Source organism: Balaenoptera musculus, chromosome 5, assembly GCF_009873245.2.
Source record: "Balaenoptera musculus isolate JJ_BM4_2016_0621 chromosome 5, mBalMus1.pri.v3, whole genome shotgun sequence".
Lineage (NCBI taxonomy): Eukaryota > Metazoa > Chordata > Mammalia > Artiodactyla > Balaenopteridae > Balaenoptera > Balaenoptera musculus.
The window spans coordinates 95,500,252-95,515,402 of record NC_045789.1 but is presented as its reverse complement, the minus strand read 5'-3'; the positions used below and the strand labels follow the sequence as shown (position 1 = coordinate 95,515,402).

The window sequence follows — 15,151 nt, the reverse complement described above, 5'->3', positions numbered from 1 at the left end:
ATGAGAAGCGGTATAGAATCGTGGTTTGGGCCCTGGTGCTGCTCTTTGGCCCTCAGTCTCCCTATCTGTAAAGCAAGGATAATAATAACACTTGCCTTGGGACTTCCCTGGTGGACCAGTGGCTAAGACTCTGCACTCCCAATGCAGAGGGCCCGGGTTTGATCCCTGATTAGGGAACTAGATCCCACATGCCGCAACTAAGAGTTCGCATGCCGCAACGAAGATCCCGCATGCAAAGATCCCACGTGCCGCAACTAAGACCCGGCACGGCCAAATTAAAAAATAAATTAAAAAAGAATAACACTTGCCTCATAGGGTTGTTGTGGGACTGTGTACTGCACTACATTATTGGTACTTGATCTGTGTTTGCCGCTAGGAGTAGTGAGGAAACTGATCTCAGAGAGATAATTACATAATATTTACTTCCTGCATTTGAAATGGAGCTCTCCAAGGACCAGGACTGGGCCTCACTCACCCCGGCATCCAGCACCGTGCCTTGCATAGTGATAGCACTTATAAATACTTGTTGAGGTGAAATGACTTGACTAATAATGACCACAAATGACTCTCCTTTTTCTTCTGGAGACGGTGCAGGCAGGGATCTATGAAAACTTTGTCCCTTCTCTGCCCCTGGTTCACTGTGACCCAGGCACCAGAAACTTCCAGAAAAAAAGTTTCCTTTAGAATTACCAAGACTGACATGGTTTTCTGGAAACCAATGAAGAACATTGTAAACCTAAAAGAATCAAGGAGACTAGACATGAGAGACCAGGACAAAAGGCTCAGTGGAGTCTCAGCTGTCTATGATGGGGACAGAGCCACACCCAGGGTTGGCAACCCTCCCTCTGCATATTCTGGGAGTGGAGTGAAAAGTCTGCTCTCAGTTGGTCTTATTATTTATATCTCTCTTGACTCACTGAAATGCTTTGGCAGAACAGCTAAGAACAACCTTTGTCGTGTCCCACGTGGGTGCAGGGTTCACCACACGGCAGTGTGCTGCTCACACACCATCCACATGAGCCTGGACTTTGCACCTCCAAGGCCTCAGCAAAGGTTTGACTCGCTTGGCTGGTATAGAGTTGGCTTGCCAAAAATATCTAAATTAAATTATAAATTTTCTCTGATTGACCAAGTTCAGAAAGTTGTGTGACCTGCTGTGTTGGCAAGGTTGTGGGGAAACAGGCACTTGCACGTGCTGCCATGGGGGTACACTGACAAACTTGATGGAAGGCAATGCAGCAAATCTATCAAAGTTAAAGCTACTCATACTGCTGGACTCAGCAAATTCTAAGAGTTAGTACCTACTGAGCATTTACATGTGCTGGGTGCTGTTTTCATCACTGCTTATATATTAATTCCTTTAGTAGTCCTCATAAAAACCCTGGGAGGTAGGTACTATCATCAGACCCATTTTACACGTGAAGAAGCTCAAGCAAAGAGACTTTAAATCAATTGTCCAAGATTCTTTAGCCAGTAAGAAACCAGGCGTCAGGTTCAGGGGACAGCTCACTTAACCACTATGCTACACTGTATCCCTCTACAGTGTTATCCATTTAAGTATTATCTACAGGGAAAAATTAGAAACAACCTAAAAATTCATCATAAGGGAAAAGGTACATGTATTACAGTTTTTCTGTTCAAGGGAACACTAGACAGTTGCTCTTTTTTTAAAAAAATGAAGTTGATATGGAAGTGTACTGCTGTGTTGCAATCTCCAAGCTGTAAAAATTTAAGTTTAGAAAAAAGCAGAGTGAAGGAGAGAATTCTATCATTTGCAGAAGAAAATAATATATTCATAATGATGCCTGCATATGCACCATATGAAAGGAGATACAAGAAGAGGTAAAACAAAATAAAACAGGGAACTGGGGGAGGGGGCACGCTTTTCACTGTATACCTTTATGCACCTTATGAATTCTGTGCTTTGTAGGTAGGTTAACTTTTTGTAAAGAAAACTCAGTTTAAAAGAACAGATGAGGAGATTGGTTCAAGATGGTGGAGCAGAAGGACGTGTGCTCATCCCTCTTGCAAGAGCACCGGAATCACACCTAACTGCTGAACGATCATCAACAGGAAGATACTGGAACTCACCAAAAAAGATGCCCCACATCCAAAGACAAAGGAGAAGCTGCAATGAGACAGTAGGAAGGGCACCATAACAATAAAATCAAATCCCATAACCGCTGGGTGGGTGACTCACAAACTGGAGAACAATTATACCACAGAAGTCTGCCCACTGGAGTGAAGGTTCTGAGCCCCACATCAGGCTCCCCAACCTGGGGGTCTGGCAACGGGAGGAGGAATTCCCAGAGAATCAGACTTTGAAGGCTAATAGGATTTGATTGCAGGACTTCAACAGGACTGGGGGAAACAGAGACTCCACTCTTGGAGGGTACACACAAAATAGTGTGTGCATCAGGACCCGGGGGGAAGGAGCAGTGACCCCTATAGGAGACTGAACCAGACCTACCTGCAAGTGTTGGAGGGTCTCCTGCAGAGGCAGGGGGTGGCTGTGGCTCACCACAGGGACAAGAACACTGGCAGCAGAAGTTCTGGGAAGTACTGATTGGCGTGAGCCCTCCCAGAGTCCGCCATTAGCCCCAGCAAAGAGTCCGGACAGGCTCCAGTGCTGGGTCCCCTCAGGCCTAACAACCAACAGGGAGGGAACTCAGCTCCACTCATCAGCAGACAGGCGGATTAAAGTTTTACTGAGCTCTACCCACCAGAGCAACACCCAGCTCTACCCACCACCAGTCCCTCCCATCAGGAAGCTTGCACAAGCCACTTAGATAACCTCATCCACCAGAGGGCAGACAGCAGAAGCAAGAAGAACTACAATCCAGCAGCCTGTGGAACGAAAACCACATTCACAGAAAGATAGACAAAATGAAAAGGCAGAGGACTATGTACCAGATGAAGGAACAAGATAAAACCCCAGAAAAACAATCAAATGAAGTGGAGATAGGCAACCTTCCAGAAAAAGAATTGAGACTAATGATAGTGAAGATGGTCCAGGACCTCGGAAAAAGACTGGAGGCAAAGATCGAGAAGATACAAGAAATGTTTAACAAAGACCTAGAAGAATTAAAGAACAAACACCTAGAAGAATTAAACAGAGATGAACAATACAATAAGTGAAATGAAGAATACACTAGAAGGAATCAACAGCAGAATAGCTGAGGCAGAAGAACGGATAAGTGATCTGGAAGACAGAATGGTGGAATTCACTGGCACAGAACAGAATAAAGAAAAAAGAATGAAAAGAAATGAAGACAGCCTAAGAGACCTCTGGGACAACACTAAACGTACCAACATTCACATTATAGGGGTCCCAGAAGGAGAAGAGAGAGAGAAGGGACCTGAGAAAGTATTTGAAGAGATTATAGTCGAAAACTTCCCTAACATGGGAAAGGAAAGAGCCACCCAAGTCCAGGAAGCGCAGAGTCCCAGGTAGGATAAACCCAAGGAGAGACACACCGAGACACATAGTAATCTAACTGACAAGAATTAAAGACAAAGAAAAATTATTAAAAGCAACAAGGGAAAAATGACAAATAACATACAAGGGAACTCCCATAAGGTTAACAGCTGATTTCTTAGCAAAAACTATACAAGCCAGAAGGGAGCGGCACAATACATTTAAAGTGATGAAAGGGAAGAAACTACAACCAAGATTACTCTACCTGGCAAGGATCTCATTCAGATTTGATGGAGAAATCAAAAGCTTTAGAGACAAGCAAAAGCTAAGAGAATTCAGCACCACCAAACCAGCTCTACAACAAATGCAAAAGGAACTTCTCTAGGCGGGAAACACAAGAGAAGCAAAGGACTTACAAAAACAAACCCAAAACAATTAAGAAAATGGTAATAGGAACATACATATTGATAATTACCTTAAATGTGAATGGATTAAATGCTCCAACCAAAAGACACAGGCTTGCTGAATACATACAAAAACAAGACCCATATATATGCTGTCTACAAGAGACCCACTTCAGACCTAGGGACACATACAGACTGAAAGTGAGGGGATGGAAAAAGATATTCCATGCAAATGGAAATCTAAAGAAAGCTGAAGTAGCAATACTCATATCAGATAAAATAGACTTTAAAATAAATAACGTTACAAGAGACAAGCAAGGACACCACATAATGACCAAGGGATCAATCCAAGAAGAAGATATAACGATTGTAAATATATATGCACCCAACATAGGAGCACCTCAATACATAAGGCAAATGCCAACAGCTATAAAAGAGGAAATTGACAGTAACACAATAATAGTGGGGGACTTTAACACCTCACTTACACCAATGGACAGATCATCCAGACAGAAAATTAATACGGAAACACAAGCTTTAAATGACACAATAGACCAGATAGATTTAATTGATATATATGGGACAATTCCATCCGAAAACAGCAGATTACACTTTCTTCTCAAGTGCACACAGAACATTCTCCACGACAGATCATATCTTGGGTCAACAAATCAAGCCTCGATAAATTTAAGAAAATTGAAATCATATCAACCATCTTTTCCAACAACAATGCTATGAGATTAGAAATCAATTACAGGCAAAAAAACCCCATAAAAAACACAAACACATGGAGGCTAAACAATACGTTACGAAATAACCAAGAGATCACTGAAGAAATCAAAAAGGAAATCAGAAAATACCTAGAGACAAATGACAACAAAAACACGACGATCCAAAACCTATCGGATGAAGCAAAAGCAGTTTAAGAGGGAAGTTTATAGCAATACAATCCTACCTCAAGAAACAAGAAAAATCTCAAATAAACAATCTAACCTTACACCTAAAGGAACTAGAGAAAGAAGAACAAACAAAACCCAAAGTTAACAGAAGGAAAGAAATCATAAAGATCAGAGCAGAAATAAATGAAATAGAAACAAAGAAAATAATAGCAAAGATCAATAAAACTAAAAGCTGGTTCTTTGAGAAGATAAACAAAATTGATAAACCTTTAGCCAGACTCATCAAGAAAAAGAGGGAGAGGACTCAAATCAATAAAATTAGAAATGAAAAAGGAGAAGTTACAACGGACACCACAGAAATACAAAGCATCCTAAGAGACTACTACAAGCAACTCTGTGCCAATAAAATGGACAACCTGGAAGAAACGGACAAATCCTTGGAAGGGTATAACCTTCCAAGACTGAACCAGGAAGAAACAGAAAATATGAACAAACCAATCACAAGTAATGAAATTGAAACTGTGATTAAAAATCTTCCAACAAACAAAAGTCCAGGACCAGATGGCTTCACAGGTGAATTCTCTCAGACATTTAGAGAAGAGCTAACAGCCATCCTTCTCAAACTCTTCCAAAAAATTGCAAAGGAAGGAACACTCCCAAACTCATTCTACGAGGCCACCATCACCCTGATACCAAAACCAGACAAAGATACTACAAAATAAGAAAATTACAGACCAATATTACTGATGAATATAGATGCAAAAATCCTCAACAAAATACTAGCAAACAGAATCCAACAGCACATTAAAAGGATCATACACCATGATCAAGTGGGATTTATCCCAGGGATGCAAGGATTCTTCAATATACACAAATCAATCAATGTGATACACCATATTAACAAATTGAAGAAGAAAAACCATATGATCAGCTCAATAGATGCAGAAAAAGCTTTTGACAAAATTCAACACGTATTCATGATAAAAACTCTCCAGAAAGTGGACATAGAGGGAACCTACCTCAACATAATAAAGGTCATATACGGCAAACCCACAGCAAACATCATTCTCAATGGTGAAAAACTGAAACCATTTCCTCTAAGATCAGGAACAAAACAAGGATGTCCACTCTCACCACTATTATTCAACATAGTTTTGAAAGTCCTAGCCACAGCAATCAGAGAAGAAAAAGAAACAAAAGGAATCCAAATTGGAAAAGAAGAAGTAAAACTGTCACTGTTTGCAGATGACATGATATTATACAAAGATAATCCTAAAGATGCCACCAGAAAACTACGAGAGCTAATCAATGAATTTGGTAAAGTTTCAGGATACAAAATTAATGCACAGAAATCTCTTGCATCCTATACACTAACAATGAAAGATCAGAAAGAGAAATTAAGGAAACAATCCCATTCACCATTGCAACAAAAAGAATAAAATACTTAGGAATAAACCTACCTAAGGAGGTAAAAGACCTGTACTCAGAAAACTATAAGACACTGATGAAAGAAATCAAAGATGACAAAAACAGATGGAGAGATATATGATGTTCTTGGATTGGAAGAATCAATATTGTGAAAATGACTCTACTACCCAAAGCAATCTAAAGATTCAATGCAATCACTATCAAATTACCAATGGCATTTTTTATAGAACTGGAACAAAAAATCTTAAAATTTGTATGGAAACACAAAAGACCCTGAATAGCCAAAGCAATCTTGAGGGGAAAAAAAAACGGAGCTGGAGGAATCAGACTCCCTGACTTCAGAGTATACTACAAAACTACAGTAAACAAGACAATATGGTACTGGCACGAAAACAGAAATATAGATCAATGGAACAGGATAGAAAGCCCAGAGATAAACCCATGCACCTGTAGTCAACTAATCTATGACAAAGGAGGCAAGGATATACAATGGAGAAAAGACAGCCTCTTCAATAAGTGGTGCTGGGAAAACTGGACAGATACATGTAAAAGAATGAAATTAGAACACTCCCTAATACCATAAACAAAAATAAACTCAAAATAGATCAAAGACCTAAATGTAAGACCAGACACTATAAAACTCTTAGCGGAAAACATAGGAAGAAAACTCTTTGACATAAATCACAGCAAGATCTTTTTTGATCCACCTCCTAGAGTAATGGAAATAAAAACAAAAATAAATAAATGGGACCTAATGAAACTTAAAAGCTTTTGCAAAGCAAAGGAAACCAAAAACAAGATGAAAAGATAACCCTCATAATGGGAGAAAATATTTGCAAACAAATCAATGGACAAAGTATTAATCTCCAAAATATATAAACAGCTCATGCAACTCAATATTAAAAAAACAAACAGGGCTTCCCTGGTGGCGCAGTGGTTGAGAATCTGCCTGCTAATGCAGGATACACGGGTTCGAGCCCTGGTCTGGGAAGATCCCACATGCCGCGGAGCAACTAGGCCCGTGAGCCACAACTACTGAGCCTGCGCATCTGGAGCCTGTGCTCCGCAACAAGAGAGGCCACGACAGTGAGAGGCCCGCGCACCGCGATGAAGAGTGGCCCCCACTTGCCACAACTAGAGAAAGCCCTCGCACAGAAATGAAGACCCAACACAGCCATAAATAAATAAATTTTAAAAATAAAAAAATAAAGGCAGAAAAAAAAATTAAAAAAAAAACGCGATGAAGAGTGGCCCCTGCTTGCCGCAACTGGAGAAAGCCCTCGCACAGAAATGAAGACCCAACACAGCAAAAATAAATAAATAAATAAAATTAAGAAGTGTTGTAAGAAAGGTTTAATTAAAAAAAAAAAAAAAAGGATATAAAAAGGAAAATGATGGCTTGTTTTACTGGCTAATCAACTTTTCTTCAAAGATTTGTTGTGTGAGAGGAAGGACAACTTTTACTGTAATAGAATACCTTGCAGGATCTTAATTTTGTTTTTAACCAGATAAGTGTCATTTTCAATTACAAGCAATTAAATGTCTCAAAAAGTGAAAAAAAAAAAAAAACAAAAAAAAAAACAAACAACCCAATCCAAAAATGGCAGAAGACCTAAATAGACATTTCTCCAAAGAAGACATACAGATGGCCAATAGGCATATGAAAAGCTGCTCAATATCACTAATTATTAGAGAAATGTAAATCAAAACTACCATGATGGGCTTCCCTGGTGGCACAGTGGTTGAGAATCTGCCTGCCAGTGTGGGGGACACTGGTTCGAGCCCTGGTCTGGGAAGATCCCACATGCCGCGGAGCAACTGGGCCCATGAGCCACAACTACTGAGCCTGCACGTCTGGAGCCTGTGCTCCGCAACAAGAGAGGCCGCGATGGTGAGAGGCCCATGCACCGCGATGAGGAGTGGCCCCCACTCGCCCCGACTAGAGAGAGCCCTCGCACAGAAACGAAGACCCAACACAGCCAAAAACAAATAAATAAATAAATTAAAAAAAAAAAAAAAACCTACCATGAGGTATCACCTCACACCAGTTAGAATGGGCATCATCAGAAAATCTGCAAACAACAAATGCTAGAGGGGATGTGGAGAAAAGGGAACCCTCTTGTGCTGTTGGTGGGAATGTAAATTGATACAGCCACTATGGAGAACAGTATGGAGGTTCCTTAAAAAACTAAAAATAGAATTACCCTATGACCCAGCAATCCCACTACTGGGCATATACCCAGAGAAAACCATAATTCAAAAAGACACATGCACCCCAATGTTCACTGCAGCTCTATTTACAATAGCCAGGTCATGGAAGCAACCTAAATGCCCATCAACAGAGGAATGGATAAAGAAGTTGTAGTACATATATACAATGGAATATTAGCCATAAAAAGGAACGAAATTGGGTCATTTGTAGAGACGTGGATGGACCTAGAGACTGTCATACAGAGTGAAGTAAGTCAGAAAGAGAAAAAAAAATATTGTATATTAATGCATATATGTGGAACCTAGAAAAATGGTACAGGTGAACCGGTTTGCAAGGCAGAAATAGAGACACAGATGTAGAGAACAAACGTATGGACACCAAGGGGGGAAAGTGGCAGGGGGTGGTGGTGGTGGTGGGATGAATTGGGAGATTGGGATTGACATGTATACACCAATATGTATAAAATAGATAACTAATAAGGACCTGCTGTATAAAAATAAATAAATAAATAAAATTTAAAAAAAAAAGAACTATACCTGTAAAGTGCATAACAGTTGCCTAATAGAAAACACAGCACCAGATGTTTAATTCTATTACTAAATGTCCACATTGTGTTAAATCTATTTGTTTTTATATATTCTTCCCGTCTAGCATGTAGCTCAGAGGCTGGCACTTGTTATGTATTTCACAGATGACCGCAGAATGAATGAAGAACGTGCATGTTGAGTTGAATCAAGTGGAACTGATACTCATCAAGGTTCCTCCTGCAACTCTATGTAGGAGGGGTTTGTACTTCTCTCTAGAACTAAGCTCATGGAGGGATCACGGTCTAGAACCAGGAGGGTCGGATGAGAGCCGAGTTTCATGGTGAACCAACCCAAGCTTCTCAACATGCACTTGAGGGGGAGTTATGATTACTGTTATGCTTCATGCTGGGCAGAACCAAAGACCCCCCTCTAGTCCAGTGCCCCTTGATCTGCCAGCCAGGCTGCTCTCAGAGAGGGAGAGAAGAGTCATCTGACAAGCCCTGTTCTTTTTCAAACCATGTGGATAATTACTCAGAACTCTTATTTTCGTCGTGGTTTTTGCAAATTGATTTTATAATGATTTTTTTTTTCAGGCATTTTGGCAGCTCTAAGGGGGGAAATAAAAGAGCCCATTAATGCCAGCGTGTGTCACTGGGGACACCAAAGTGCTGAAAAGAAGAAGAAAAATATCCTTAATTAAAGCAGAAAAAGCTAGAGGTTACCTGGGTCTCTAAAATGTTGCAGTGCTGGCAGTCCAATTCTTGGGGCCATTCATTGCCTCTCGGGGGATGTACATTATTCTGTTGGATAAATTCTTCCAGCCTTAAAACCTAAAACAGAAGAATAGAAACATTCAGCAATGAAGCAAAGTCCTATCCCCCGGCTGTGGTCATTAATCTGGGACTCGTTCCCTTGGGTCAATCAGTTCTGAGGACTGTGCCCCACTAGACAAATCCCAGACATGCTTCTAGAGAGGCCATTTCTAATTAGCTAGTTGCTTCATCTCTCCAGAAGAAGATGAGCCTGGCAGGTTTACAATATTCCACACTTCTTTTTAAATTATTCACATCCACTAACTATACCAGAGCTGTAGCATGGTTTCCATTAGTTTTCATACCGTTCCTGGAAGGCCACCCTATTTTTTTTTACAAAGTTAGTTGGTAAAGAAAAGGAACAATATTTAAGAATTACACAGATAATATGAGAGAAGAATGGTTAGAAGCTGCTATTAAATTGTAAAGCCTTAATTATGATTATTATTAACCAACTAATTGTAGAGTGTCAATTAAACAGACTGGTTTCCCTGCTCTAGACTTTGAGAAGAACAAGGTCAATAACCATAAAGGAACCTCAGATGTTGCTAAAACTAATGCTCCTCAGGCAGCATGCTAGGTGTAAAGTGGGGAGGAGAAGGGACAGAGTGAGAGCAAGATAGTAAGATCATAAAATATCGTCCCTGCCTTCAAGGAGCTGTCATCTTATGGAGCAAACAGATGCATGTTTACAATCACAACAACATTCAGTAGACACATGTACAATATATAAGAGCATCATTAATGGTGTGTTTGCTCTGTGCCAGGCACAGACCTAAGCATTTTACAGTATTAACTCTTTTAATTCTCCTAACAATTACTATGAGGTAGGCACTACTGCAGAGAACTTACAGCAATAAACTCTGCCCAGGGAATTCCAGAACAGTGGTAAGGGCACTGAAGGATGAATAGGAGTCTGTCAGTGGCAAGTTCTTCTCCCTAGTAACACTGTCCACAACGCCTTTAAACTTTGAACTTGGTCCCTGGGTGGTTTGGACAAGTGGGCCCAAGAAGAAAACTCCATCGTTCAGCTGGTTTACATCCATTCCTTACCCTGTTCTCCTTGCCTGCCTCCACAAGGGAGGCCTGACAGCTAAATCCTTGCTTTCCCAGGCTGGCCACGTGGCACAGATATTACCAATGGGAATAGGAGTCAGCTGGGGGCTTCTGCGCATGCTTTTGTTTTTCTGATGAAGCGGGCAGGCCTGGGCATCCCTGCCCCTCCTTCTTTCCTGCCTTAACTTTGGACATGACAACTGGAACAGTGACAGTCATTCTCACAGCCAAGGGGAATCTGAGCCAACTTCTCCTCCGTGCAGTGCTAGGAACCTACGATGCATTTAGGGGCCATGAAAATATTTTCATTTCTTTCAAAATCAGAAGAAAAAACTGCAGCCTGGCCATATCCACCTTTATGACAGTGCAGTTACAAATTATAATTTTTAATTCTTTTTGATAAAGAAAAGAGCCCAGGAAGGTGGAAGAATCTAATGCCCAGGACACTGATAACACAGCCGGGGGTGGGGAGAGGGCAGGACCAAGATGTTTGTGGATTTTCCAGGCCTAATATCATTTAGCCACAGAATCAACACCAGCAGCCTCCTGCCTCCCTCTTTTATGTGTGACATTAAGCGCCTCTTTGTTAAGCCTCTATAAATCAGGCTCTCTGCTTATTTGCAGCTGAATTTATGCCCCTGAGACAGCCTTCCTGTCAGGATGAAGTCTTTTTCTTCCTTCCGAGGATGCTAAATGTAAGGAGGTCAGGGCAGCTTCCCAAGATTCCTAGCATCTCAGTTCATCAAAAACTCCTGGAGCCCAGACCATCATTCCAAGAACTGCTTTTATTCGGGACTTACCTCAAGCAGTGAATTCTGGAGCTTCACACTTAGGGCCTCTTTCTCTTCTTCCAGATGCTTTATGTCATTTTCTGATTTCTTCTTCACTTCCTCCAACTGTGTTTCTACTTCCTATATGATGAATGGAAGAGTTAACCACACAAGCCACGAAAACATGGACGGGACACACCCTGCCTTATTCCCAAAGGGGTTCAAAGAAACTCACAAGAGTCATAAACTACTACAAGAAAACATAAATTAGAAATACATGAGAAAGTCCAAAGAAAACAGGTGCTAAATTCACACCACAAAGTCGAATATATACTGGGGGGGTGGGGGTGGGGGCACAGTAAACCCCTGGCTTTAAATTTTGTGGTGTCAAATAAGAAAAGAGAATGCTCATTACTGACACAATTCTCACGGTTCCATAAATCAAAAAGCCAACTACATCCTCAGTTGCAGGGAAATATCAAAAGCAGAGTGAAATTTCTTCTTTGGCCTTCTCAACAGCATCCTTACTTTAGTCAAAATGATGGGATTCATAGGGCTGATTCCTCCATGGTCCCTCCCCACAGCCTCATAGTCTCAGCACAAAGCAGATCCAGATAAAAGAACATTCTGGAGCCCATGTGAGTGGTGCAGCTGCATTTTAGCTGAGTGATCTTGGGCACATTTCCTAACCTCTCTGTGATTCAATGCATTACTTACATGCTTAGCACAGTTCTAGGTACATAGTAAGGGATCGATAAATGATAAGTAGTACTATTCTTACAGATGCTTACGCTTTCTGATCTAGCTTAATACCTGGGGAAATTTTTCAAGTGTCTAGAGCAGTGGATGAAATATTCTGTTCCTCATAGCTGAATTTTAGGTAGATATTAAGTCATTTATTTGTTCAACAAATATTTATTGAGACCTACCACGTGCTTGGCACTGTTCTTGAAGCTGGGGATAAAAACAGACAATATGCTTACTCACCAGGAGCTCACATTTGCGTGAAAGAGATAGGCAGCAAAGTCAACAGCTATAATGCAGTAGATACCATGTTGGATGGTGATAATTGATTACAGACCTTTATGCTCTAACTGGAAGTAGATGGACATATTAGCAGTTGACATTTACTGAGTGTGTACCATTTTCTGGGCGCTTTTCACAGATCATCTCATTGATCCTTATGAAAACCCTGTGAGCTAGGTAGTATTGTTAAAGCTCATTATACAGATGAAGAAATGAAGCTTGAAGAGGTTAAACAACTTGCCCAAGGTCATGCAGTCCATATGCGGAAGAGTCAAGATCCAAACTCAGGAAAGGATGACCGCTTGGCTGTGCTTCTTCCCTGCCTGCATGGGTCCAGTTATATGTGGACATTTTTCAACAGTAAATACTACAGTACTACACAGTCTTTGGTTGGTTGAACCTGTGGATGTGGAGGAACTGCAGATACAAAGGTCCTACTATAAGTTATACTTGGATTAACTCCCACGTTGTTCAAGGGTCAACTGCAGAATGAATGGACTTTATGGCTGATTGAATGTGAGGGATGACAGAGAAATTATGGATTTCTGGATTTCTGACTCCTGGATTTCTAACCTGAGCATCTAAAAAAGATGCTGTTACTGATCATCTGGATGACACCTTTACACTTTCCATGGGGCCAGCCCCAGGCCAGGCCAGTGGCCCTGGGGTGGCGCTTAGCATTGTCCCTGGGGTCAGTCATTTAAAAGAGAAGAAAAGAGGGCTGTGATTAGATTGTAAGCGTCGCATGATGTGGACACTTAGCCCATGTATAGCGTCTTCAGTAAATCCACCATCTCCTTTTGCAGGGCTTGTTGCTTTGGAGAGTTCATTTTCTGAAGATGATAGATAAACTTTTTGTTTAAAACAAGTTGAGATAACTTAAGCAACCACCAGAAATAAGGCCGTCCCCTCAGCAAAGATTCTGATTTTCTTTTACTTCATTATTTAGTCCCTCATTCACAGAATCTTTTATTGAACAGAAGTTTTGTTTAATGTGCTTATTGGTGCAGACACTCGCTAACTCTGCCAAGGCATGTTCACTGTAACAGCACAGTGGAAACCCCCTGCGAGAAAGACACTTAGTATAAAGCAGTGGCTATTTCTAATCTTGCACAGCCTAATGTCCTAGGGTATATGTAATCAATCACAGCTTCAGCTGTTGCCTTGACAAATGGACCTAAAGGGAAAAAATTTCCCCACAAATTTCCTCAAGTGACCTTGAGGATTTCAACAGGAAGCGTTAACATTCTCTTCCTAATTTCACATGAAGCAAATCCAATGGCTGGTAAGAGGCAAAAGCAGGACTCCCACCCGTTTTCTGCTTTCTTGTCTAGATTGTCCACAATTACTGGCAGTTTAAGAAAAGACACACAAGGGAGCCACTGTGATGGGAACAACAAATAAGCAGCCACAGGAAATCACCAAGCAGAGATTTCAGTTGGCATTTTAAAGGAAAACATGTTAACTTTTTTCAAGAAGAAAAATTACTCTTTGGTATGTATTTATAGTAAAGTTCCTGGTGTAGCTGAAAGAGTAAACCAGTACAAAGCCTGAAATGTCACTCAGAAGGGGAAGGCAGAAGAGATAATGATCTTAAAATTTCCACACTGTACAAAAACTATAACCCACAGCAAAACATTGCAAGTAAACTACACTTCAGTTAAAAAATATGAATACAGAAAAAAACTATAACCTACAGACCCAAGACGTCCAATGAACCCCAAACAGAAAAACACAAAGAATATCACACCATGACATATCATAATCAAATTGCGATATGATAAAGAAAAAAGTCTTAAAAGCAATCAGGAAACAAAAAGATACACTATGCACAGGGGGGAACAGATAAGAGTGGCTACCAACTTTTCATCTGAAGAAAATACAAACCAAAACTTTTAAAAAGTTGAACAGCATCTTTAAAGTGCTGAAAGAAAAAACAACTGTTAACCTAGAATTTATATCCAGCAAGATAACCTTCAAAAATGATGGCAAAATAAAGACATTTTCAGACATATAAACACTGAGAGAATTTGCTGTGAGCAGACTGACACTACAAGAAACATTAAAGGAAGTTCTTCAGGCCAAAAGAAAATGATACCAGATGGGGCACTTGAATATGCCAAAGGAATGAAGAGGGTAGCAATGGTAAATTAGAAAATATAAAAGACTTTAGTTTTCTCATTAAAAAATTCTCTCTAAGAGATAATTGACTATTTAAGGAAGTAGAAGAGCGATGTAGAGTTTATAACATATGTAAAGTAAAACATATGACAACAACTTCACAAAGGTTAGGAAAGGCTAAATGAAAATAGTGTGCTGCTGTAAGGTTTGTACAGTGAAGTATATATGTATTGCTTCTCCGTACAAACCTTACAGCAACACAGTATGTATGAAGTAACAGCACATTATTCGATGGCAGACAATGATAAAGTCGCGTGTTATAAATCCTACAGCAACCCATGGCACACCATCCCCTCCCCAAAAGAAGGATATCTAACAAGTCACTAGTGGAGACAAAAAAGGGAATACCAAAAGCTATATATTCAAGTAATCAAAAATAAACAGAAAAACAGGCAAAAAGAAAAAAGATGTGACAAAT

General features: G+C 40.4%; 1 protein-coding gene across 1 annotated transcript in view; it reads right to left on the bottom strand.

Annotated features, from left to right (window-relative positions):
* The window catches only part of FAM184B (family with sequence similarity 184 member B), a 122,525-nt gene that overhangs the window by 45,692 nt on the left and 61,682 nt on the right, over nt 1-15,151 (bottom strand). Inside the window, exons 6-7 of the mRNA XM_036852664.1 lie at nt 11,557-11,667; nt 9,611-9,718 (exon numbers count right to left, since the gene is read on the bottom strand). Coding sequence (XP_036708559.1) covers nt 9,611-9,718; nt 11,557-11,667 — 219 coding nt within the window. The remainder of the gene's footprint in view (nt 1-9,610; nt 9,719-11,556; nt 11,668-15,151) is intronic.